Genomic DNA, 26062 nt, shown 5'->3' with positions numbered 1-26062 from the left:
GTGAAACTACAACTAGGATCCTTCCTTCACTCACACCCCCGCGTTGAATTGCTTGATCGGCCCGGGCAAGGAAATATACTCTATTTTCAGTTGATGCTGGTGGGCTAGAATAATACTAATAAGTAAGGGGCAAGCGACTAACTTAAACACGTGTTTAGGTTGCGGCCCAAAGCTTAATATCCAGGGTGCCTAGGTTGAGCAGCTCGAGTGTAAGCGTAAAGCCACTCTACTAAAGGAGCGATTCAGCGAAGACATTTAAGGAAGCGTAGTGAAGTGATCCTTTGTCCCATAGGGTTCCGTCCCACCCAGTGGGAGCCCTGCCCTAGTACCAAGCTTGTTCATTTCCTATCCCCAGCCCATCCCATATACCTATTCCCTAGGCCTAAAAATCCATAAAGAAAAGAAATCCACTCATGCCTATGTGGCCGGCCTATTCAAAGTTAAGCAAAGAGAGATGATAGTTTCAGGAAGGAGCAGCTTCTCGAGATCGGCGTATAGTTTTAGGTTAGTTACCTAGTAGAGTGAAGTTCCCACTACTGGTTATGTCATCAATCACCTTTCTTTGATGTTTACTCTGACTCTGAGTGGTTAGAAGATCAGCAGCTAACCTATTTTCATTTCTAACTTACCACCTGTATCTCCGGAAACGAAAACCGGAAATGACAATCCTTTCAACTGTCTGTACAAAATTACTTTGTACGAATGCACATCTCGGCCGTCGGGTAGCTGCTCACCATTTTAAAGTCTATATCCGTGGTTCCAGAAATGGAATTGCTATTCTCGATTCAGACAAGACACTGATTGTTTACGAAACGCTCTTCATTTTATAGGATCTCTCATTCGTCAAAATGGCCGTTCCTTCTTTTTAAAGACTAATCATTTCTTTATATTTTGATATGGAAAAAATGATATATTCGATAATGGAAAAAATGGGGAGCTGTATCAATGATTCTCAATGGAAGATCGGGGCTTTTTTGACCAATTCTTATGCTAATCCTAAGAAATTCCGTTCAAGAAGAAGAAAATCCATTTTGGGTTGAACCAACAACCTGATTGTGTGGTTATTCCGAATCCAGATAGAAAGTCATCGGTCATACTGGAAGCTAATCGATCACAAATACCGATTGCATCCTTAGTTGATTCTACGATCCCATGGGAATCCAATAAAAGAATCACTTATCCCATCCCAGCAAATGATACTACAGTTCATATATCTATTTCGTCGTCATTCGATCACGAAACAGTGATTCTTGAACGGCCAAGAATCACAGCAAGTGAAGCGGGTACTAGGTCCGGGGGCGGGAGGTACCTAGCCTCTGCCTCTGACCCAAAAGGGGGAATAGGTTTAAAAATACCTTTTTCCTTTTTTATTTAAAATGTAAAATCCTCCTTTCCTGGGTCGTCGGCTATTTGGGAAAAAGGAGGAAAATCACTATTCTTTTTGTATTTTCCGTAGCTGTTGTAGGTCTCCTTCTTTGGCTTTTTCCGGGGGTCACGGAGCTCTTTCTGGAGCTACTCAAGGAGCTCTTTCCGAAGCTACTCAAGGACCTCTTGAATGTTGTCATGACATGGGTACTTTTTCTACTCCAGTCCCTCTTCGAGGGATTTCAGGAGGCCCGCAGAGCGACCCTGGGAGGAATGGATAAAGAAAGTCCCTCCTGCTCCGAGGGCGAAACAGCCCTTAAGGAGGAAGAGCCCACCGTCCTCCATATGGAGGACGAGGACTGGAACGCCCTCTCGCCCATACAAGAGATCCCCCCTTTCCACTCTCCGGAAAGGGGGGAGGTTGCCCCTAACAACCCGGTTCCAGCGGGACCTGCTGCTCCTGCTGCTCCACCGCCCCAGCAGCTGCTCCTGCTGCTCCAGCGGCAACCCCGATGGAGCAGCAGCAGCTGCTGCTCCACCGGCCCCAGCAGCTGCTCCCCGCAGCCTCTGAGTGCCAAGACAGAATATTTTTCAACTTAACTCAATTGCATGGTCCTTGAGCCCAGAGGAAGCTTTTTTGGGTCCTTGAGCCCGGAGGAATTTCTAGACTTAACAAATGAGATTTATGAAAAAAAAGAGAGCATACTGGAAGAACTTAGACGTTTAACTGGCCCAGTTAATGGCCAAATACTTTGGCAAGATGATACCTCTGGAAATACAATCCGAAACCCGCAAAGCGGTAAAGAATATGATCCAAGTATGTTGAGTATGATTCTTGATAGTTTGCGGCAACATGGACGAAATAGTAAATATTATAAAAGATTCCTCAATGATAGGATTGATACCCTAAAAAAAATGAATTAATTAATTTAGAACTTAATGATCCTTCAATGGAGGAATTGGATCCATTGAATCAAGTCAAGCTACTACTACTAACTGACGTTAAATGGAGAAGGGAGGAGGATAACAGACGTTAAATGGAGAAGGGGGGAGGATAAAAAAGAACTACGAAAGCAACCCTGATCTTTCTTCTATGAAGAAAGTACGTAGGCACTCCTCAGCGAGGACGCGGGTTTCAAAGTCGGTTCTACACATTCGAGAAGACACACCCTGGATCAGAATTCTATCGGTCGCGGAGTCGGCGGACGGCTCTGCTCCAACTTCATCGAGGTGAGACGCAATCTCCATGGCTCCATGTATTTTGCATGCTCTAGCGTATGTAGTGTTTCCTTCGTTAGTTTCATTCATTTCAGTTCGTTTCTAGTTGCTTGCTGTTTTTGGCTTGCCCCGTACCTTTATTTGCCTTGCATGGTTTGCCATTTTCATCCTGCTGTGAAACCAATGTATCTAGCTTTCATTACTTGCTTGATAAAGCCTTAATAAATTGCTAGGTGATAAGTGTATCGCTATGATTGGCTATAAGTCAAGAATTCAAGTTCACACTATGCTGGAAAACAAGCTAATATAAGAGAACCAGTAGCTTAATTGATATCTCAACGTACTAGTGATCTGTTATTGTAAAATGCTCTATAAAATAAATGCGGTTTGAATTGTGATGGTGTCTGCCTACTTGTAGTTTGTATTTGCAGTTTAGATGATGTTTTATGATTCCTCAGTTCATTTGATTTCCTATTCAAGAAAGCAGTTGATCCCTTAGGGAACGCCGTCCTCGAGCCTTCACCGACACCCACTGAGAACTTCCAGCGCGAAGAACGCCCTCTCACAAATAATGAAGAGAGAAGGCTCGAGAAAGCTTTGCAACTTAAGCAAGAGATATCTGATCTATTGCAGAACATCGCAATAGATAATGGGGAGTCCTTCGCTAATGAAACCCCCTCCGATCTAACGGGGGCTGCCCTTAACTGGAAAGACTGCTTATGCCCTGAAAGGCTGAGCCGAATCAAAAGAAGCCTGGAATTCCACCAACAGAAATCTTCCTTTTATGGACGGGTAAGTAAGTGGGTCACATCCGAAAGGCGGATTCGGAGAGGGCCGCAATGAAGTGTGCCGAATTTCTAGAATTTCTTAGAGAAGAAAGTCGGCCTTAAGTGACCAACAAGTGTAACCGGATTTAAATTGGATTTTCATAAAATATCTTCAAATCTCATTCGTTTTCTAGTGTCTAACGAGGCAAAGAACTACATATGGTCTGATACTTACTTCCTTGAAAAGAGGAAGATAAGTTATGTAGGCAGTAGCCGTTTCAGAAATGTAGTGGTTGCTCGACCAAAGCCGGTCAAAGAATCGATTATAGATAGAATCCTTTTTTTAAGCAATACCGCTTCGTTATTGGTATGTTTATGTTATATAAACGGATCAAAGGGATATCCTCTGGCATTAGAGAATATTCATCTTGACAAGAAATTATCTATATGTTAAGATATCTCTGACAAGGGCTATAGCTCAGTTCGGTAGAGCAACTCGCTTACACGTGCGCCAATGCTTTTCAAGGGAACTTATTATGCAATGGACATAATTGACCTTATTGCAAAATCAATGTCTTACTTCATGGATTCGAAAGAATAGGAGAACAGTAGCCTGACAAACAGTCGGTTCAGTCCGATTCAGGTGCCTAATCAAATAGAACCCCTATTGATTTGCTAGTTGATAAGGTAAATATCCAGCCCACTCAATGCTAGGCGTAATGAGGATAAGGGCCTCCAAAAAACTTCTTTTCGTTCTATGAACTTTAAGGTGTATGAAGTCTCATAGTAAACTCTTGCAGCGGAACGATAGAGACTCCATTTCACTTAGGTTGATTTCATTTAGGCCGGAGGCAGACCTAAGTCAAGGTAATCCTCCTTTGAAACACTGCCAGTATGAAGAATCAAAATTGCAAATTAGCGGGTTCAAAGAAGTTCAAACTGACCTGTCCCATCTCAACAAGTGCAATTTCTTTCAGGCTTATTCACTGAAATATTAGAAACCCTTTTTTCTTTCGCTTCGCTCTTCACTTACTTCATATCCAACTATTGATAGCCGGCCTAGTTTCAAAGGATACCCAGGGCGCTAAGCATGAATAGGAGTTTTGACAGTGAAAAACAGCAATCAGTATAAGAACAAAAACAAATAGTAGAAAGGAGTTAACTTGGGTATAGGTTTCTAGCTTGGGTGGGAGGACTCACTCACTAGGGAGGTAGCCGCAAAAATAGGAAACATAGGGAGTAGCTGCAATGATAATAGGAAAGTAGGTGTAAGCAGCTACCCGATAGAAGTCTAACGAAAGTAGGAAAGAGTTTATTGAGTGACTTGAGGGTAACGAAACCACTATCTATATAGATAGGATTTCCTATGCATAAGATTTCAGAGTAGTACTTGAAGCTTAGCACTAGCATTGGCATTTAGTAGTAGTTCTGGCAATGAGTGACTACCTCTATATACCTTGCTCAGGGAAAGGAATAGGCATATTTCTAAAAGGATAAGCTGGCAAGCACAGGTTTCTAAACAGGAGTTAGGTATGGGTTGTGTGATTTGAACGACCAAGTAACGGATACAAGACATAGGCCCACTATAAAAAGGAGTTCATTTTTGCGTAACGGTGCAGTACCGGTATATCCATATGGTTTAGGTCAAGTAGTTGGATAAGCTGGATAGGTCAACAAGTGAGTACGTTGAGGGAGCCGTAGTTGATTTGTTTTTTCGTTTTCACGGGCAGAGACAGGTATAGTTGTTTTTACAAGGGCTATGTTAGCCAATAGAGACATATTGAATAGGTCAATGCTAGGAATATGCAGTCACAGATAAGATAAGTAAAGAATAAGTGAGTATGTACGAGTCAACTCATAGGTTTAGTAGGGCTACTAGAAAGAGGAGCTTGGGACAGAGCTAGCAAGATATGAACCACGAGCAGAGGTTGTCCCTTGAAAGAAGCACCGACCGGTATAGGCATCTGGTTAGGTCAACAAGTTGTTGGTTGGCATTCAAGGTATGTGTAACGTTGAGAAACAGGTGCTAGGTATGAACGAGTAAGCTACTAAAAATAGGCGAGATATGGTTTCAATAGCCTAAGAGTGGCATTCATGGAAAGGGATTCACAGATAGGCATTCAGTGGGCATGGGAAAGTTCAGTTATGTATGCAAGAGACAGGTATGCACGGCATAGGGATAAGCGAGCACCCGGGAGAGATATGGCAGTAATAGGACTAGGTTTAGAGAAATAGGCATATGTGAATAGGGCTACTAGATCATTAAAGTATAGGTTTTGGGTAAGCTCGCTCATATCGAAAGAAGAAATCGAAGGAAATGAAGCATAAGCTGACTAGGTAAAATCCTAGGCTGTTTCGATAGACAAAAGAAAATAGAAAAAAGTAGTGAGTGAAAATAAGTAAAAAAAATAAAAGACGACCCAGACGAAACAATTAGTGAAATCGTTCTATTTCCTCCATATCCTCAAACATATGCCTATCCCCGCACATGTTCTTACTCGCATATTGGACTTACGAAAGGTAAGCCTTATTCCCAGCTATTTAACTAAATAAAAAACTCTTCACAATGCTTAACGCCCATATGTTCATTCTTTCTTTGCTTCTCATGTTTCCATGCTCCTTTCTGGTGGCAGGAGGCAAAGAAGAGACATAATGGAGATAATGATGGTTCAAATCCAACCATTCCTTGGGCGTGGTTCGAGCGAGAATTCAATGATCAGTATTTAGATGTTATGTCTCGGGAAGCGCTTCGACAGCAATTCGTTAGCCTAAAACAAGGGAGTGGTACTGTTCAGGACTACAATATGAAATGCGACAACTTGATGAGGTATGCTCCCGACATTGTGGCAGATGACTTCCGCTTGCGACGGCAATATCTGGAAGGGCTTCATCCCAAATAATCGACCTTCCTGGTACAGTGAGACTAGTGGATCTGATGATGCGCTACGAGTGGAGTCATATGAGCCTAGCAAGGGTCAGCAAAGCTTTGTTCTCAATGTAAAGCCACGAGTTGATGGATCATCAATCAAGGCCAAGTCAGTCAATGAATTCCCCGCCATCAGCAAATCCAGCTAAGCCAAATTCTGGCGTTGTGAATTACGAGAAGGTTTGGTGTCGATATTGTCAAGGGGGACATCATGAGTCAACTTGCTACAGGAAGAATGTTGTTACAATTGTGGTGGGCTCGGTCATTTCGCTAGGGAGTGTCCCAAGCCAAATTCAAAACTCATGCTTGGAGACCGAACCAAACCGATGACACAGGGAGTAGTGGCGAGAGGTGGCGGTACACAACAGCCGAGAGGTCGTGGAGGTCCCATCTCTCAGCGGGACGTGAGATTTGGAGGCAGAGGAGGCGCGCGAGTCACAGTTCAGGCACATCACAGCGAGGCTGGGGGACCAATCGACAGACTAGATCAGACAGATGACACTACCGTGGCCACAGAACTGATAGCAGGTATCTTCAATATTTCTGGGTGCTTTGCTTACGTACTGATTGATACTGGATGCAGTCACTCAGTATCATCTAAAGCTTGGGTCAAAAGATGTGGGCTGGCGACAATAGAGAGTGGAAAAACAATGTTGATCGGAACCTTTGAATTCTTCATTCAGGAATTGAGGTGTTCATACCTTAAGATACAGATTGCAGGACGAGAGCTAAGAGTAGACCCAATAGTTGCAAAAGCAGGGACGATATGATGCTGGGCTTGGAATGGTTGACTATGCATCATGCCACGATTGATTCGCAGGAAGGTGACATTCCAGAAACCGGGGACTAAGCCATTTTCATTGCAATTCAGACAAGTTGGTGATCGAATCACGACAATCTCAGCTTTACAGGCACAGCATCTAATCGAGTCAGGTTGTACCGCCTACCTTGTATCAGCCATGCAGACGAAATCGGAGGTCAAGAACCTATCATCTATTCCAGTGGTGTCAGAATTTACCGACGTCTTCCATGAGACTCTACCAGGATTACCGCCTGAACGAGAGGTTGATTTATGCATCGAAACCAAACAAGCAACGGATGGAGCAACTAGCGCGAAAGCCGTTGCGCATTTTGGTTTGCTTTATCCGCCATAGTAGAAAGAATAAGCTGCTTCTTGTTTAGGGCGGGCTATCTTGACTCTTGAGCCTGAGAGGGAGAAGGCTTCCCGCGTGGGCGGATTAGCAATCCCTAGTCTTCCATAACGCGTATTGGACTTTCCTCCTCCTCGAAGATGATGGATCTATCTGGTCACCGAAGCTAAATGGACCCGAGCTGTTGATGACCGAATAGAAAGGTGGATTTTCAATGGCAAGTCCTAGATGATGTAGGCTTTGCTTATCCTGGCCAACCACAAAGTACGCATCTCATGTGCGAAGAGACGATCTTCCGTCATAGACTATAATAAATAGTAAATAATAAATAGTAAATGGACCGATCACCAGTTTATTGGCTCGTTCATTCACTCGCTGGGTAAGGAGGCTGTGACTTACAAGATGTAAAAGGGAAACCATTGTGGAATCGGTAAAGGGCTTTAAGCGAGTAGGGGTAGCTGATACTACGGCAGGGATTCGCGAAGAGCAACGCCTTACGATGTTCATGACCAATTGGTCAGCATCTAGCAAGAAAATGGATGCGTGTTAGCGCCGTGGCTTATGACTTTCGAACCCTTTTATGCCTTTGATACCACCCTCGGTAACGCACTAATAGACCCCGCTGTTGACTCACGTTGGATTCAATCGATTGCTTTCCGCATTTCTAGCCACGTTTCAGCCCTATCCTTCTGTTCTTTATGCAGTAGTTGGTTGTTTATGGCCAGCCAGCCTAGAGACTAGGGATAAGATCAAGCAATAGCCGGCATTCAATTCTTCTTTACATCTGCAGCTCCAAGAAAAGAATCAGAAATTGAACCTTTCCACCAAGAGCCAGCCTATAGTGAAATTGGTAAGTTGAGGGCGCTAAGCCTTTTGTTTAAGATGAGTAAGGGCTCCTTTTTTTCACACAACCGGGAATAAGAATAATCCGAAAGTCGCTAGATTAGGAAAGCATAGGATCGAAGTCTTGAACGGACTCATTCACTGCCTCAGAATATGCCCACGCTGCGCGCCCTTGACATTTTGCATCACTGTACATCTTTTCTCCATTAGCCCCACACGAACCAGATTTGCTTTTTGAAGCACTAGAAAAGCCAAGCAAAACTCCAAACCGGGCCTGCGAAAGCTGAATGAGGGTAGCCTCTCAATTCCTTGATATTAGTAGGAAACGGCATCCCCAGTATGTCTTTTGTTTTGGCGGACCTTAATCCCTTTCTTTCGTACTCAGAATCCGAGGTTAGAATATGCTCGACTGATCCTATTTCACTGTCACCACCTTTGCTTCTTCGGTTGATGAGTCTCAGGTGACTCTATTAGATTCTTGGGTCGGGGAGTTTTCAGTTTCTCTAGTGGGAGAAATGGTGTTTGACAGGAGGGCCAACAGTGTTAAGAAAAAAAAGGAGATTCTGGCAAGAGCTGGGATACATAAAAACCAAATGCTTAATGTAGGGGATTTTAATACTGTCAGATCAAGAAGGGTTAGGGGAACCATTCAATGCCAGAGTAAGCTGGGATTAATACAGCTTAATTGAAGACTTCTTTCTCTTTTTACCGAAGATCATTCTTCCCGAATAGAGTACGCGTAAGGATCTTAACTTTTTTATTAGTAAGGAGTAGCGAAAAGAGACTTTCTATTTCTCAGAAGCCTGCCTCCATCTGGCAGCTTTTTTTCTCACGAACTTTGACTTGATAGCCAGAACGCCGATGAAAGAGAACGGAAGGAAGTGTACCGCGTAAGTAAGTCTCCTAAAAATAAGTAGTAGCCCTATCCGATTCATTCTCCTATGCCTACAGATCGATTTTGAGCCGATGATCAGAGTGTTTGTTTGGAAGGAGGTAGTCCCATGTAAGTGGATGTAGGCAGATAGCCTTCCCTTGTTGAAGAGGCTAGTCTTTGTTTCGGATTCCCATGTTGACGAAGAAACCGAGCTATCACATTTCTTAAATTTCTTATTCGAGGGATTTTGATGTTTACGATTTGCGTGTTTGGGCTTGACCAGCCTCGGTATCTAGTGAGCCAATGAAATTTTATTCCAGAGAGGAGCCTTACCTAAAGAAGAAACTATGCCCCTGGTTTGAAGCGAGAAAAGACAGCCTTTACCATCTTGACGATAACGAGTCACTAGTCTACAACGTAAGCAGATTCCTGAACTGACCCAGCTCTACTTATGCAATAAAAGAAAATTCACTTATATCTTGAGTAGCTAGCTATATAGGATCTAGAGAGCTATCTTCTTTGTTGAATGCTCTTTGAGAGTAGTAGAGCCAAGAGGAATAGTACGTTGACCAGTGCTACAAGTTTGGAGTTGAAGCCCGAGCGTTAGCGAGTTTCTTTTTCACATGAGATGTAGGCAAGCACTGAGGTAGCCGATTCCACTCCGAACTCCGCGCCTTTCCCTCTTACTCCAAACCATTTGAGAAAAGCATACTGCGTCTTATTGCCAGATTAACGTCCGGGCCAAGCACGCACCGATTGCACTCTGACCTTATCTTGTCAGGCGTAGACGAGACAAGCAATGAAACGAAGAATTTACTAGTGAAGCCCAAGAAAAGCGGAGACAAACCCAGGAAGAGATCTGATCGAGAACGCTGCGCGCCTTTTCCACTTACGACAATATACGAAACACTTCATGATATCGCAAAACACAACCACAATCTAGATCCGTCAAAATGTGAGTTGGTAGCCCGCCCGTGCAACTTAGAAATGTGGTATAAGAACAATCGGGCAACATCGGGAGCAGTAAATGGGTTTACCGAGTATAAAGAAGAGCTGATGTTAGTTCAAAGCCCTACTAGACCGATCTTTGCATACCCGTGCCTATCCCTTCTGAAACTACTACTTCGAATACAACACCTATTCTTTATCTATCCCTGGCATAAACTCATCTCTTGCCCAGCTACTACTACAGGACCTTCTTTCTATACCTTGGACATGAATTACTACACTGGTGCTACTCTTGCTTCGTAGAAATATGCATCTCTTCTATACATACTTTACTTTTTTCCCTAGCTATGGCAATAGGTCTATCAGCTTACCCTGGCTACTCTACTTACTACTTGACCTCAAAGCCTAGGACACAGGGAAAATCAAAGGTAGGATTTTTATCGAGAGGGGAATCCTACTTTTATGCGACTGCACACAACGCAACCGGCTATTGCATCATAAATTGATTTTTTTCTTATAAGTTTGTTGCCTTCTAAAGAGATGAAGAAGTACTTCCTATAGGTGATTTTACTTTACTCATTTTGTCATATTCGCCGGTTTCAAAGGAGACACAGACTCTCGAGCACCCTTCAATGCACCACTGTGCGCCGCCGCATAAATACTACTCTCACCACGACCCAAGTACGCATTCTTTTTCGTCCTAAGCCACGTTGAGGGGTTCGTGGAAGACTAACCAACAGGGAGTAGCACTTGGAGTGATATGAGAGAATCAAGGTGAACTATGAAAAAGCTCTATATATGAGGCGGAGAAGAAGTAAACTCAAGCCGCGCGCGGGGTAGGTTAAGGTAAAGAAACAGACCAGTTTGAGTTATCGGATTTCACGCCCCAAGTCAGACGACTTCCTTGCCTATTAGTACTAATCCCTTCCGCTCCTTCCTTCTTTGGCTATCTGGGTGCATGCTGCATATACCGGAACTCTTGCATAAAGCGGTCACAGCAGTGGTCAAAGTAGGAAATCTCTCGCCTTAGCTTACGAAAGCTTTAGGGCCGAAGACTCACTCGGAAAGGATGAAATCACAAGCACTCGAAAAAGAACTTTCTTAGAGCGCTAGCTTGATTGAATGGGAGACTGAGCTCCATTTGGCATACTTTCGTACGTTAACTAAGGTCTTTGAAACTCGTCTACCCTACTCAGGTAAAACACACCATACGAAGCACAGGTCAGCCAAGGACTGGTCACTCATTCAATGCTCTGGTCTTCCGCGGCTCTTACCAGAACGAAGACACTGAGATCACTCAGAGAAATATAGAAAAATTCACATATTAAAAAACACACGTATCCATACACTTTTCACACATCACTAAGGGAGTAGGTACTACTCACAGGGAAAGGGACAGGTACAGGTCGGAGTCGCAGCTTACACTGTTCATCGGAACAGAGAGGAGATCAAAACATCGGGGGATCGGCAGATCGGGTCATCGGGAAACAACTGAAAAACCAGGTCATCGGGATACAACAGGCGCGCAGCGAAAAGCATAAGATGATGTTACAGTCAAAGTAGATCCTGTTCCACACAGTTGCTGGCGGGGATCGAGTTCCTGTGAGGAAAGCTGTAACAGTCGCTGTTACTGTACGAGTTACACGAATACATACCTTTTTTTCATTTGCTATAACTTTCATCTGTTTCAAGCCAATTCAGCTATCTATTTACCAGGCTACCTTGTTCAGCCAGGTTAGGAAGGAATTTATCTACTTTCTCAGGCAGTGGAACCTTTACTTATCGCATGAAATTATTTAGAGCAGAACACTCTTTTTAGAGAGCGATCCAGCAGAAGATTCATTTTTCAAAGCAGAAGAGCCCTAATTAGATATAACGTGAAAGAGTGGGTATTTAGGATAAACAAATCCAACGTGCACGCTATGAATAGTTTCTAATCAATATCGCGGATGCTTTTGATGGGTATGAGCTATGGTTCCCTGCCTTCGTTTACTTCCGGGGAAGAATTTACCGTACCGGCTTTCTTCACTTCCATGAACGAGATTTAGCTAGAAGTCTGATTCTCTTTTCGTCACAATAAACCGGGTTGGATAATCACGTGAAAAGGGGATAAAAGAGACCGTGAGGTTAATCAAGAGACATTGAACATCCTAGCTTCAGCCACCTACGCTCATTAGAAAACACCAGTTAGTTTGAAATCATCGTATGAGTGGATTCTAAACAATTGTGGCATTAGGGATGGTTCTCAATACAAAAAGATGACAAGCTGCGGATGCTTTCATTAATTTGTGAAACGGGAAGTCGGAGATCGCTAATGTTCACTTAGTCTGGCTATTTCAAAAGTGATGTGTGGAAAAGTGATGTGTGGTTAGGCGCCATTGAAACATAAACGTGATGTGGTGGCGCTGTCATGATCAGCCTCGTCAAAAGTTTGGGCTCGACACCATGCTGCGCATGCTGGAATGGTTCTCCTCGCTCAGTTAAGCAGTTGTTGAAGTAGGCCAAGCGTCGCCAAATAGGACTTCTGACTAATTAATTTACCGAGGGTAAGCAGTTGGTAATTGTTAGATTGAAGTTTAAGTTGGTATTGTTGGGAAAGCAGCACTATAAGCAGCTAAGGCAAAACCAAATCTTTCTTCTGCAGGGTCAGCAGCTTTCTTATTCTTAGTAGGAGCAGTTGCTTTGTGTTCTCCAGTTCAAGTTGCAGCTACAATCTTTTCTTTTCTAGAGCCAAGCTCAGGAACTTATGAAACTTATTCTTATGATAGGTCCGATACTGAACTTGCATTGAAAGCTTAAGTCAAGTCGATACCAACTCGCATAGTTTCAGTGAAGTCAGTTGTGCATCCGCCTGTCTCGGCATAGCTAAGTAGAGTTGAAGTTGGTATGGGAGTCTATGCTCTGAAAAGCTAAGTTCTTTACTCACACTCATCAAAACCAATATCAAAGGAAGGAATGAAAACTCATAAACGTAAACTTTTCTCTTTAATAGCTTCAGTACTCATTCATGCCTATTGGCAATAATATGTTTCATCATAAGAATACCGTGAAACCTAGACATATTAAGAAAGTCCATAACTTTGATCTTCTCCACTCTCATAGTTGCTACCACAGAATCAAGAAAGGAATCATTCATCACCATAGTACTCCTACCTGCTCAAAAGGAAAGCCTGACCGATAATAATAATAGGTCTATGCGCCGAACAAGCAACGGTATATTAGAGATAGTAAGGAGTTGTATACACGGGGGTATGCATTCATGTCACGCTTTCTGTGTGATAAGAGGTTGCTAGCTAGCAAGTATAGAAACAGGAGATATGCGTAGTTAACAGAAGCAAGGGAATATGCGTGAGTTGATTTGAGAGTTTTTTTGAGTTGCCACCGAAAAGCAATTTCATCTCAAGGGAAAATGCATTGCATTTTCAAGGGATTGCCAAGCTAGGCTAGGGATCGTCCGCGGGTATCAGATCAGGAATATCGTATTTATCTCTTCTAATCTAGATCCCACTTCCCTCCACTTCTTGCCTCACGCCCGTCAAACCTGACTCCACATTAACGACTGTCCTTCCACCCAATTCCCCGCACCCTTGCATCACATCTCCAACCCCTGCCTCCACGCGATCTTCCACAATCGTACCCCCCACCTCTGAAGCTTGCATAACCCCCGACGAACCTGTCTGCACCTGCGGGCCCGCGCTTACATCATTGGCATCGCATGATTAAACATCAGCACGCGCACTTCCCTCCGTTTTCGATGCCGACAGGGGGCTGCTAGGGGGTGTAAAGTTTCGTTTCGGTCGTGTCAGACGACATGCAGGGGGGCAATGGCTGCCAACGGAATCTATAATAATTCGATACTAGGTCAACTGTACCATCGGACTTGTAAGAACATGTAAAATGTACCACACGAGGTTGTACCAGCTGTGTGCAGTCCTCCGGCACGGGTTAAGTGTCCTGCATAGATCTTCCCCTCTCTCCCAAAGAAGAGATGTTCGCTTCATAGCCTTCTCTTCCGAGATAAACCCTACAAAGGATCCTAATCGTGCTAGCCTTTCATGGACTCTTCTTGGATTTCCTTTCAGCTGCGCCCAGCACCTCTCTAGTTTCTCTACGAGATGGAGATGGCTCATTCTCTAGTTTTCCTACGAGATATAAGTAAGTTTCTATCGTACTTTGAAGTTCAGGAAGGAGTTATTAATTAAGACGAAGAAGAACTGGGTGGGGATATGCCTTTCCCATAACAATAGAAAGAATCAAAGCCAATATACACTATCACTATAGAGTTTTCGCCTACCTATGAAAAGTGAGATGAGAGCTTTGTGCTAATAATTGATTATAAAGGTGTACCTATCGACCCCAGGTAATTAATGCCCTATCCTTCTACTTGAAAAAACGTTACGTTAGACTTGACCAACTGTTAATACCAATCCGGCAGCAATAACTACTACTAATGCATATTCATATCCCACTAGTAGACTTAGCAGACTGTGACCTAGCCAGTCTATTTGTTGACAACAGACCAGTACTATCCATCAATGCCACAAAGACCATAGACGACCTCTATTTCGTGGAAGAACTCATTCTCATATGATGCAGGGCAATAAGACCAACTGCCCGCCCTACCTAGTGAGAAGAAAGCTTATAAATATAAGCATAAACGAATTCCTAGCCGAGCCCTATACTTACCTGCTTGTACGGTCAATGCCCTAGTAGACATCAACTTGTTCATAAACTCCAGCCTTATCTACGCTGCTTTACCCGACCCAGGTGACCTACTTTCTCAGATGAGAGATTCGGCGGAGTAGTAGGAAGTCCCTGTGGAGAACTAGAAGACAAAACGAATATAGCGGACCAAGCAATGAATGACCTAGCCTAGGTAGTCCTATGTTTGACCAATGCTGCCTTGTATGTCTTGATCCAAGATTTCTCAGCAAAAAAAGACATGGGATTATTGATCAATTCACCATCCTCTTCATCTGAGTGTGCTTCCACTTTCTCGTTTGTGGCATGTGCATTATGCAACAAGTAGATTCCTGATAAATGAACCTTCTCCACCCCTTTCTTTCCGGATGCATAACACACGCTTTTTCTGACCTGGGTCAAAGCACCATCTGACTCTCTCTCTATGTACTGACTCAAGCATCGAAGAGACAGAAAGAAGCAAGGCGTAAGAAGAGTAGTAGGTTGTTGAGTGTGGCGAGAGCATCAAATGGGATGTAGTTCCGGGCGGGGGGAAATAGATGAAGGCCGCTAAGGTTGTAAGCAAAGAAATGAGTAGTGTTAGCGGAATTCTTGATTAAGCTATGTAAAAACAAGAACTTGAACCCAAGCAATTGATTCGGTTTCGCAAAGATCTTTCTAGACTAGAAATTCACCAGCGGTCCAGATCTAATGAGCGGAGGGAAGTCTTAATTCAAGGGCACCTGCGCCATAACTTCTTCAGAAAGGGAGGAGTTTAAGCTGTACATATCCAAAATTCATGTTGATTGATGAATCACTTCCGGGATAGGGCTATCTTATCACAAGGCGAACCCTAGACCAGTCTAAGATCAATTTATTATGAAAGAAAGTTTATACTTCAAGCGAGTTATCGATATTAGCTGAGAGCAGAAGCATCGGGAGTAGTTGTCAAAGTTCCAGGTTGAATTGAATTTCGTTTTGCTCCTTCTCTGAGGAAGCACCTGACACCCCGTAGCACTTTCTATAACTGCATTCTCGGTATTCGTAAAAAACATTCAGGAACTAATCAAGCAAGGGCAACGGATTCATCTATTATCATATAATACGGTCCTGGCGCATCGCTACGCTTTACTAAGTACCAAGGCTAGGCTGTGGCCCAGGGCGAAATGGAAGATTGAAATAGTGCCGTGGTAAATCAAAACTTTCTTCCACGGAAGTCAATCTCTTTTAAATAAAGTAGGAATAGCTTCAACTAGGGAGCTCGGGAATACGATCCAGCTGATTCCATTTGTGTATTTAAGTAATCCTTTCCAGCCAAGGCGATTTCCGTTGGAGTAGCTTTCGATGTTGGTTCTGTCCAATCCTAATTCCTTACAGCCAGTGCCCGCTTTGCCCTCTTTGTCATAATGCTTACCAGGCTAGTGCCAGTTCCACCAGTCTAAGTACTCGCATTTGTACCAATACCTCTAGTCTCATTCAAAGATCAGACTTTTTCTCAAAGCGGTTTCTAAATCTTCCGCACTCACTGCTACCGCTTCGATTGGATCTGGTGGGGCGTGAAAGACTCGCGCGAACCTTCCATCCCCTCCATCACCGTTTTCAAGGACTAATGGTCTGGTCTAACTGGTATAACCGTCCATCTCTTCCTCTAGTATCTAGATCCGAAAGGAAAATATTCCTATCATGCCCCCCCCAATTTCCAGTAAAACATCTGATCCCATAGGCATTCAGCCTTTATTCAATCCCAGGCGGATGTTGAGCCTTTCAACGAAGCGAGCAAAGGACCAAAGCTTGCTTCTCTCCAGCCCGACATAAATATGGGGAACCTAAGGCGCCGTTTCACCTCAAAGCTATTGGAATGGGATATCTGAGGAACGAAAGCATAGAAAATCGATAAACAGAAATGAGTAGTTGACACGGAAGACTAATTGGTTCAGCCTAGTGCAGAGACAAGCCGAGTAAAGTGTTCCTTTTGCCAATAACAACCATTGCTAAAAGCAGGTGCCTTTCCCCAAGGATACCGTCAACCGATTAAACCTTTGCTAATGTTGGAATTGCCAAACCTTTGCCCATGCCGAAAAGAAGCCAAGTCCGATTCAATAATTACCTTTTCTTTTGTCTCTAGCTTTGGAAGCCCTAGTCTACTCTTATTATTAGTAAACGGTATCCACTTGTCTTCGGCTCCTTTCCAAAAGGAGAACCCCCCTTTTGAAATACCTTCCTTTAGAAAATACCAGCTAGCTATCCAGATTCATATTCCATTTATTGCTAGAATACCTATCCTATGTTTCACAAGCCTAGCATAAATGCCTGCCTATACTACTAGCTCCTACTTGTCAAAAATTGCTTCTCAACAATATGCTTACCTCGTGCATGCCTATTAAATAAACCTACCTATCTTTGAATGCCAGTTGCCCATATGCCTAAAGTCCTATTCCTTTCCAATGCTTTGACTGTACTTGAGTCTACTTATCTCGGTTATCATATCCGAAACCTCGTGTCAACTCACTTACCAACAACTACTTTTTATTCCGGTGCTTCTACCGCCACTCCGGGGCTATCCCAAGCTAGCTAACCCTTGCAAAAGCCTAATAAATCCATCCTTGGTCTATTACTTACTTCATTTCCCCCTATTGAAGAAGCAATAAGTCCACATCTCTAGCTAGTAGCTTACAGCAAGCATCACAAGCATTCCTGCTTCGTCCTCCTATGAATGCACTAGTATAGAAGGTTGGCCCGTCACCGTATACCATCGTAAGATGAACTGGAAATTAGTAGTTTCAACCAGTTACACAAAATAGGCAAGTTGAGGTTTGTTCAGCGTGTGTTGTGTTGCCTCCAACTATAACGAGGCCCTTTGACTTGAGGTACGATCTTACCTCTTAACGCGCTTTCCTGCTAGAAGAAGTGAGGGTGATGTCCAATGACCTGTTGAAGAAGCTTGCAGTGTAGATAGGTATCCGTTTCGTGAACCTAATGTAGAACCTGTGAACTAAAGACTAGAGTCCCGGAACCGCAGCCATTCAAAAAGCTATCAATCTGATTCGAAATACCAAGGTTCGAAGACCACTGGGGCATATCAAAGTACTTTCACTTGCCCCACAACAAGAATTTTTAGGGTATGCGAGTGGTGTCGGACGCTATAGGGGTTTGTGTATTCACATCAGGAGAAGAAAGAGGCTCTCATTGCTGCTGGGATAAGACAAAACCTTCTTCCTTGATCCATGGCGTCACCGCTGCTATATTCATAGAGTAATTCTATTGGCTGGCTATGATTCCTGCAAATAAGTCTTGGGGTCATTCCGGGCTGATGCTTCCTAATTCTGCCTAGCTTTTGCTCCATTCATCACTATGGGGCACCACATATATAAGCATTGGGAGATCGATCTAATTCTACCAAAGGCAAAAGAAATGGGAAGCAAAGTGTTGGTTATCTAGCAAGTATAGAGATGATGCAGTATCTTCATTGGCGAGACAAGCAAAGAAGTAGATTCAAAAAAGCAAAGTCAAGCAAGCAGCAACATTGGTGACTTTATTGAGTCTTGTCCTAGTTGATCTGGAAATGCTCGAAGAAGCCTTTGACTCATCCAATGCTTAATTGGTTGTCCTAATTTCTTTCTTGGAAACATGTACGAAATGAAAGACTTATGTGAATAAGATAAAATTCTATGAGAACATTCACAATTGATCGATAGCTCACAAGCTACCTGCTTATAGGCGGGGCATCAGTTGTAACAAACAGGGGAGTCAGGTAAGAAGAATCAGCCTCGGAAAAGAAGAATTCAGCGCTCATATCCTCGTTTCCAACATGCATTCGTAGGCAAGTTTATAAGGTGGAGGAAGCAACTGTTTTGAATCCTGCAAACAGAACGTTTGATTCAGTCTATTGATAAGTAAGCACTTGACCCAGAGAGACAAGCAACTGCATAGTCAGTGAAATCATCCATGAAGACCTCCATGATTTTCTCAATCAAATCTGTTGAAGATAGATATGACACATCGCCGAAAAGTCCCTGGGGCATTACAGAGACCAAATGGCAACCGTCGGTAAGCAAATGTACCATAAGGACAGGTAAATGTTGTCTTATCCTGGTCCGACGGATGTATCGGAATCCGCAAGAAGCCTGAGTACCCATCGAGGTAGCTGAAATAAGAATGACATGCTAACCTCTCAAGCATCTGATCAATAAAAGGCAAAGGAAAGTGATCCTTCCGGGCGGCCTTGTTAAGCTTGCGATAATCTGTACACATGCGCCAACCGGTGACAGTCCTAGTGGGAATCATTTGACCTTTCTCATTTGCTAAAACAGTCATGCCTCCTTTCTTGGGTACAATATGAATTGGACTGACCCACTGACTGTCAGAGATAGGATAAATGATGTTAGCACCAAGAAGCTTCCTCTTTCTTTACAACTTCTTGCAAATGAGGATTAAGCCTACGCTGGTGCTCACGCGTCGGCTTAACATCATCCTCGAGAAAGATTCGATGCATGCAGACTGTAGGGCTGATACCCTTAATATCATCTATAGAATATCCTAAGCTCGATATCGACGAAGAATTTCAAGAAGACGGTCAATCTCCATAGGAGTCAGACGAGAACTCACAATAACAGGATATGTATTATCAGATCCAAGAAACTCATATCTCAAATGCTCAGGAAGAGGTTTCAGATCTACCTTAGGAGCTGAAGATGGTATAAGATCATAAGTAAGAGAAGCCTCCTGAGAAGAATCAATTAGAGCTACAGGAGATGGATCAATAGAAGTATGCTCATTATAAAGAATAGACTTCTCATCCTCCAATGCTGACACATCCTCTGAACTCAAATATGTCTCAGTAACACACTCATCAATCACATCAATGGTGAAACACAGGTCTGGACAGTGAGGAAGGTGAGTTGGATGCCTCATGTCAAATGAGACTTTCTCCTCACCAAATTGAAGCGTGAGCTTAGCATCTTTCACATCGATGACAGCCCCTGCAGTAGCTAGAAAGGGTCTCCCCAAAATAATAGGCTCGCTCTTATCCTCCATCTCCAAGACAACAAAATCAACTGGAAATGCGAAGTTACCAACTATCACAGGGACATCAACCAAAATGCCTGCCTGATGGCGATAAGTGCGATCAGCAAGCTGGAGAGTCATGGTAGTCGGCCGTACATCACCCAAAGGTAGTGCCTCGCAGACAGAGAGGGGAATCACACTCACACTAGAGCCAAGATCACATAAAGCACGGAAACTTTTAGATCCTATCAAGCATGGAATACAGAAACTGCCTGGGTCATCTAACTTGGGAGGTCTCTTATTTTGAATGACTGCACTGCATTCCTTAGTAAGAGTAACCACTTCTGGCTCGTTAATGTTTCGCTTCTTTGTGAGCAGCTCCTTAAAGAACTTTGCATACATCGGAACATGTAAGACAGCATCAAGGATGGGGATGGTAATCTGCGCATCTTTCATCATCTCCAGAAACTTAGCAAACTGCTTGTCTTCACTTGACTTCTCAAACCGTTCTGGAAATGGCAGCTTCGGCTTGGCAGGTGGAACTGAAGTCGAACTGATTGATGATGGATCATTAGGAGCTATAGCTGGTGGTGTAGAAGAACTAGGCTGTCCAGCAGTAGTAGTAGTGGACTGCTGAGGTACCTGCTGGTCCTGTGGAGAAGCCATTGGCTGGCTAGGCCGGAAGGCAGGTGGTACATATAACGGTGGCGTTGGGAGAAGAGGATCAGTTGTAGTCTTCTCTTATATTTTGCCTGGCTCTATTATTTGGTTCGTAAAAGGGAGTAGTGAGAAAACGAGAGTAAAGAAAATGGAAGCAGCCGTGCCGGAACGGAATTACGTTATTAGTACTCGGTTAACGTGTTTTATGTTATTGTGACAAATAAACGAATAAGCATTGATTGATAAACTAGTTTCTAGTTTGGAGGTCTAGTCAATAGTAAGCTGGTCTACCTTTCGTGAATGATAACTTGACTTTGAATAGCTGTAGGGACTGTTATCGGCAGTGTAGCGGCAGTTCATTGTTGTTACGAGCCCGATAGTCAAGAGAATCGGGAATAGAATGGTTTGCAAATATCATTGCTTCTTTCCTGACTTAAGTCACATAAGCACGTTCCAATGGAACTTGTCAATTGAGATTTCTTACGTAAATAGTGAGTGAGCTCGCTTAGATAGTTCGTGGGTCTAAGGTAGTACCAGGTATAGTAGGGACAGACAGGTAGTAGTTTGAAGGGATGCCGTGAACATAAGCCTTGCATTTCTTCATTTCAAAACTCCTAACAAAATAGGGGAATGAAAGTGTAGGGGTGACTTGACGTTACGAAATGTCGAATCGGCACCAACGAATGTCACTAGGTGAGTTGACTATTATCGGAGCTAGGTGAGTTGATCAACCCGAGAGTTCCCTAGTGTAGTAGAATCGCATTCATTCAGTGAATGCAACTAGTTTTTTCAGCTTGAGTAGTGGAACATAAGCATGGCACTTTTCTCGTATAGCCCCAATAGGGACAGGACTAGGGATGCCGCGACGTTGCACAGTATAACGTTCATGTCCCTTGCACAGTATGTAGTGAAGTCAAGAGGTAGGTATAAAAGACAATAAAAAGAATGTGCCTTTGGTTTGTAAACAATGGCGGTTCGCATCTTCCCAAAGCCTAGGAAAGCATTAGCTTTCTTTTGCGCAACCGAGGATTGAACCTGATCTTTTCACACGAATGTCACAAGCAAGTTGGAAAGTAGGTTTCCCTTCTCAAGTAGGTTTGGTTGGTTGGCATAGGACAGGGTTGATTCAGACAATCTGGAAGTGAAGTATAGGTTTTCAATCGATAGGAACTGCTGTTTTGTTGCTTGTAGCGACGTGGGAGGGGACATGTACACAAGTATCTAACTACCTCATATCCGCTTCAAGTTTGACCCGAATGCCTGTGGGTGGGCTTATGGTATGAACTTTTTCTTCCTAGATGCGTGGAGGAGAGAGAAATGCACTTAACAGTACCGCTATTGTCTGAATCTGGTACGTAAAATAGATTTGAGTAGTTTTTACTTCTGTTGCATATAGGCCCTAGCTAAGCCCAATTGCATGAGCTCGACATTGAGAACTTAATTATTTAACATACCCACCTCTACTGTCCATCTGTATCACTAACCTAAAAATCCACGTTGACGCAATCTCTCCACTTTTTGACCAGCAGAGGAAAGGCACACAGAGGGTGCAATTACATCAAGAACGAGGTGGAAGGAGCACGTATTTGCATAAGCTCTTGTAATAAGTCCGGTTTTTTGGCATCATCTATGGGGCCGTACACGTTAGATAGCGGGAAGGTATAACATCTGCCGGTAGGAAGCCCATCTGGAGCGGTTTGGTTTACGAGCATTTCTGGCATTATTTAATATAGTTGAAAGTTTTGTTTGGCTGTAGGCAGAAGTCTTTGGTTCCGCTTTGTTAACAAACGTGCCTCCCTTTGCTTTCTCACTTTCCCAGAACTGCTACTTTCCTGCTTTTAGTACATTGCTTTTCGTATCATCTATGAGAATTCTCGTTTCAGAAACTCCTCAATATAGTCGTTATGGCAATTCTAACCATGTAGATTTTATTACCAAATTGTAGTTTTTTCTTTTTCTACTGTCCAAGACTGTGCAAGATACCTCAAGTACTGTCCAACTAATACTTTCCAATTCTGCCTTTCATTGCGAAAAAAAGCTGTCCAAGTATAAGTATCTGTCTTTGCTGCAGCACCTTTCCTCCTTCCATGGATCTCTTCTTCGGGCCCTGTATTGGGAACCATTCTTTTCCCGGTTCCCATTAGAATAGCATTCCTTCCATTCTGCCAACCAACCATATCTCTTATCCCTAGCTCGGCTCTTTTAGAACCAATTTCCATCTTTCCACTGACAGCTGCGAAGAGCTCCCCTTCACTAGGGCCAACATCCCGGAGGCTATGCTATTTGTTCAACTCTCTCGCGCGGGGCGTATAAAGCTTTTTCAAAAAGAATAGACAAATAAAAAATCAAACTAGCTATGGGCATTAGGTATAATAGAAAGGAAGCTTGGAATGTTCAATCAAAGAAATGAAAACAAATACTTAGGCAGAAGCAGACTGCCGATTCGAACCTTTCTTTATTAGGAGGCTCGGGAAAACAGGGCTTTCTGATAACTAATCACTGGAAGCACCCGATTCTCTCTACTCTGCACTTGGCCGGGATACCGAACTTAGGTGGGAACTTTTGCTATTGTTCAGTGAAGATTTTCTATTTATTTGATGAGTCTAGGAACCTATAGTATAGATAGTTTCTTTTTTTAGTGAAAAGTCCGTGTTATTCTTTCTTTTTCTTACTTCCAAGTTGATCGAATCAGAGTCTTTCTCTTTGTAAGCTACTGGTTCAGATCATGATAGGAAGGGCGGCCTTTGTCTTGTTCATTTAGTGAATACTCAATAGCTGCCTGCTTTTGGTACTTAGCCCTAGCTTAGGAAATTGCCCCGGCTTTCGATGCCGACTATTTCAGAAACAGAAGTGGATGGATGGTACTCTTTCGTAACTGACGAATTGGATGCTCCAGCAGTAGTTCCAGTTCCGAAGGGAAACAAAAAGGGAAAGCCCCCATTGGTAGAAAAAAACCCACAACCCCTTGGGGTTATCCTGCGCTTGGAAGAAGAACTAGGAAAAGGAAAAAATATAGTGATAGTTTTATTCTTCGTCGCCGTAAGTAAATACGTAACTAGGAGTATGGAAAATTGCATTTTTGGAATTTGCAATAATGCGATGGGCGAACGACGGGAATTGAACCCGCGCATGGTGGATTCACAATCCACTGCCTTGATCCACTTGGCTACATCCGCCCCTTATCCAGCAAAAGGATTTTCTCTTTTTTCCATTCATCATTATTCTATTTATTCTGACCTCCATACCTCGATCGAGATAGTGGACATAGGATGCCACTCTTTAAAATGAAAAAAAGGAGTAATCAGCTGTGACACGAAAAAAAACGAATCCTTTTGTAGCTCGTCATTTATTGGCAAAAATCGAAAAGGTTAATATGAAGGAGGAGAAAGAAATAATAGTAACGTGGTCCCGGGCATCTAGCATTCTACCCGCAATGGTTGGCCATACAATCGCGATTCATAATGGAAAGGAACATTTACCTATTTATATAACAGATCGTATACTAGTATTCTCTTAGGACTTGGAAGTGTAGTTGTCTTTCCTTAGCTGCACAGCACAGGCAGTAAAAGTAAAGAGCTAGAGGTCGGATCCTTCCTCTCCTCATTCAAACCAGGCGGGAAGGCTGTTTACATACGTATAATCCGCTTGTAAATTAAAGATATCAGACTCACTCGTCAAAGCAATTGAACTTCATTGAGGGAACAAGGGCTTTCTTTAGGAGAGAAATCTGAGACAAATAGAAGTGAGAACAAGAAGCCCCTTCTGTCATAGCTATCGCACGCACCCTCCTTTCGTTATTCCACCTTGAGCCTAGTGTAGTTGGGGAGAGGAGACCCCTGGGGTCAAGGGTTGAATCAATAGATCACAGTCTTGGATCAAAGGGATAAGCCAGATGTCAGTGGGAAGGCAGATTTTTCATTTGGAGGCTTTCTTGCATACCTTTTCGAATTCTTTTTTCTTGTATAGCTCAGTTACTTCTTCAGGAAGAGCTCTTGGACCAGGTGATTAGGAGAATTCCTAGATTTGCAACTCAACGCTTCCGACCAGGCAAGCCCCAGTACATTTCTCAATAAGGATGAAAAGCTTCCAGGAACCTTTGGCGTAGAGGGCTGTGAATCGATGAATTGGAGGACAGACCGCTTTTACTAGTTATTCTTGCAGGGGTCTTGGGCAATCAAGACCAGCCAGTGACTCAATGAGGAAGGGAGGGAGCGATAGCGACAACCGATCCAGGGAGTCTTCCGTAAGACAAGATCGACTTCCTTTTGCACCAGTTCCATTTGTTGAAGGAAAGAGCCCCTTCCTACGGTGACTCTCGGGTGAGGCAAGGCATATTGAGATTTCAGAGCCCACTTTATTAAAAACTTCGATTTGAACTGCTCCGAAGGTGATAGCCGAGAACCCACCTTAAAACAATCATTTGACTCAAAAATTCGTTGGATAGGTGCATCACGAAATCGGTACTCAATCCCTTGCTTGTTCGTGGGATGGGAATTTTATTGCTCGTTGCGCTTGCTTGCTTAGCTCGTTACCTTTTTTTTTCTTATCTTATCTCCGATTATTGAATCAAAATCAGCCAATCTTCCTCTTTCTTGGCGCTATGCTACGGGCGGGATAGGGGTACCGGGCTCGTACTTGCTTGCATCCCCGCCTAGATGCTCTTGACTGGACTTATAGACATTAAGGATATAGATCTAACCTGACTCTGCCCCCCTGAATGCATATATACTTTACCAATTCCGTAATATAGTCTATTCTCTCCCCTACAACTCTAGGTTGTATATTCATACGCATTTCGAACTATTTAGTTTTCCAACTAAGAGGATTATCCGGAATCATGCATGAATTGGGCTAAGCTAAAAAAAAAGACTATTTCGAAAACTAGTCACTTCAATGATGGCCTTCCATGGATTCACCTATATAGGCTGCGGCTAACGTTGCAAAAATAAGAGCTTGAATACCGCTTGTAAATAATCCAAGAAACATGACCGGTATAGGGACTACTAAGGGGACTAAAGAAACAAGAACAACAACGACTAATTCATCTGCCAATATATTTCCGAAAAGTCGAAAACTAAGCGATAATGGTTTTGTGAAATCTTCTAGGATGTTAATTGGTAAAAGGATTGGAGTTGGTTTAATACTACATTTTTCTTTATCTAGTTTGAACGATAACTACCAGTTGATAATAAATTACTACACTGCACTTCTCAATTTTCAAGTGAAAAGTTTTCTTGCTGAGGGAGAAAATAATCACATTGCCATTGAGTGCCCCTACCTTATCCAGCTCTGCTTTTACTCATAGCACAGAATGAAGTTACGCCCTGGTCTTTACTTTACTTTTTTAAGATTATCTTAGAACTTCAACTTTTCCAACTGGCACTTCAACATATCTGCAACTCTTTGCTGCTCCTCCTCACTAGGACCATACACCACCACCTCACTTTTGTGATAGTTGATCTTCATACCTGACATACTCTCAAAGCAATACAGAAGGGAACTTCAGGTGAAGAATATCCTCATCCCTCTTTTCAACAAACAACACACAGTGTCATCTGCATACTGCAGATGACTTACTCCACCTCCATGCACTAGGTGTGGCACAAGCCCATGAATCACCCCATTT

At 43.2% G+C, this 26062-nt stretch overlaps 1 protein-coding gene and 1 pseudogene across 1 annotated transcript; one reads left to right on the top strand and one right to left on the bottom strand.

The window, feature by feature from the left end:
- Positions 1-507: 507 nt before the first annotated feature.
- LOC120694138 lies at positions 508-6425 on the top strand (annotated as a pseudogene).
- Positions 6426-19308: 12883 nt separating this feature from the next.
- On the bottom strand, positions 19309-20442 carry LOC120694137. Its single transcript, XM_039977304.1, has one exon. The coding sequence runs from the start codon at positions 20440-20442 to the stop codon at positions 19309-19311; it is 1134 nt and encodes a 377-aa protein (XP_039833238.1).
- Positions 20443-26062: the final 5620 nt, after the last annotated feature.

This window comes from Panicum virgatum, unplaced genomic scaffold, assembly GCF_016808335.1.
Source record: "Panicum virgatum strain AP13 unplaced genomic scaffold, P.virgatum_v5 scaffold_3553, whole genome shotgun sequence".
NCBI classification, from domain to species: domain Eukaryota; kingdom Viridiplantae; phylum Streptophyta; class Magnoliopsida; order Poales; family Poaceae; genus Panicum; species Panicum virgatum.
This window is presented reverse-complemented; position numbering and strand designations above follow the sequence as displayed.

What these genes read in the sequence shown, in the direction of transcription:
- LOC120694137 (XM_039977304.1), bottom strand. Translation starts at nt 20,442, where the DNA reads ATGGCTTCTCCACAGGACCAGCAGGTACCTCAGCAGTCCACTACTACT.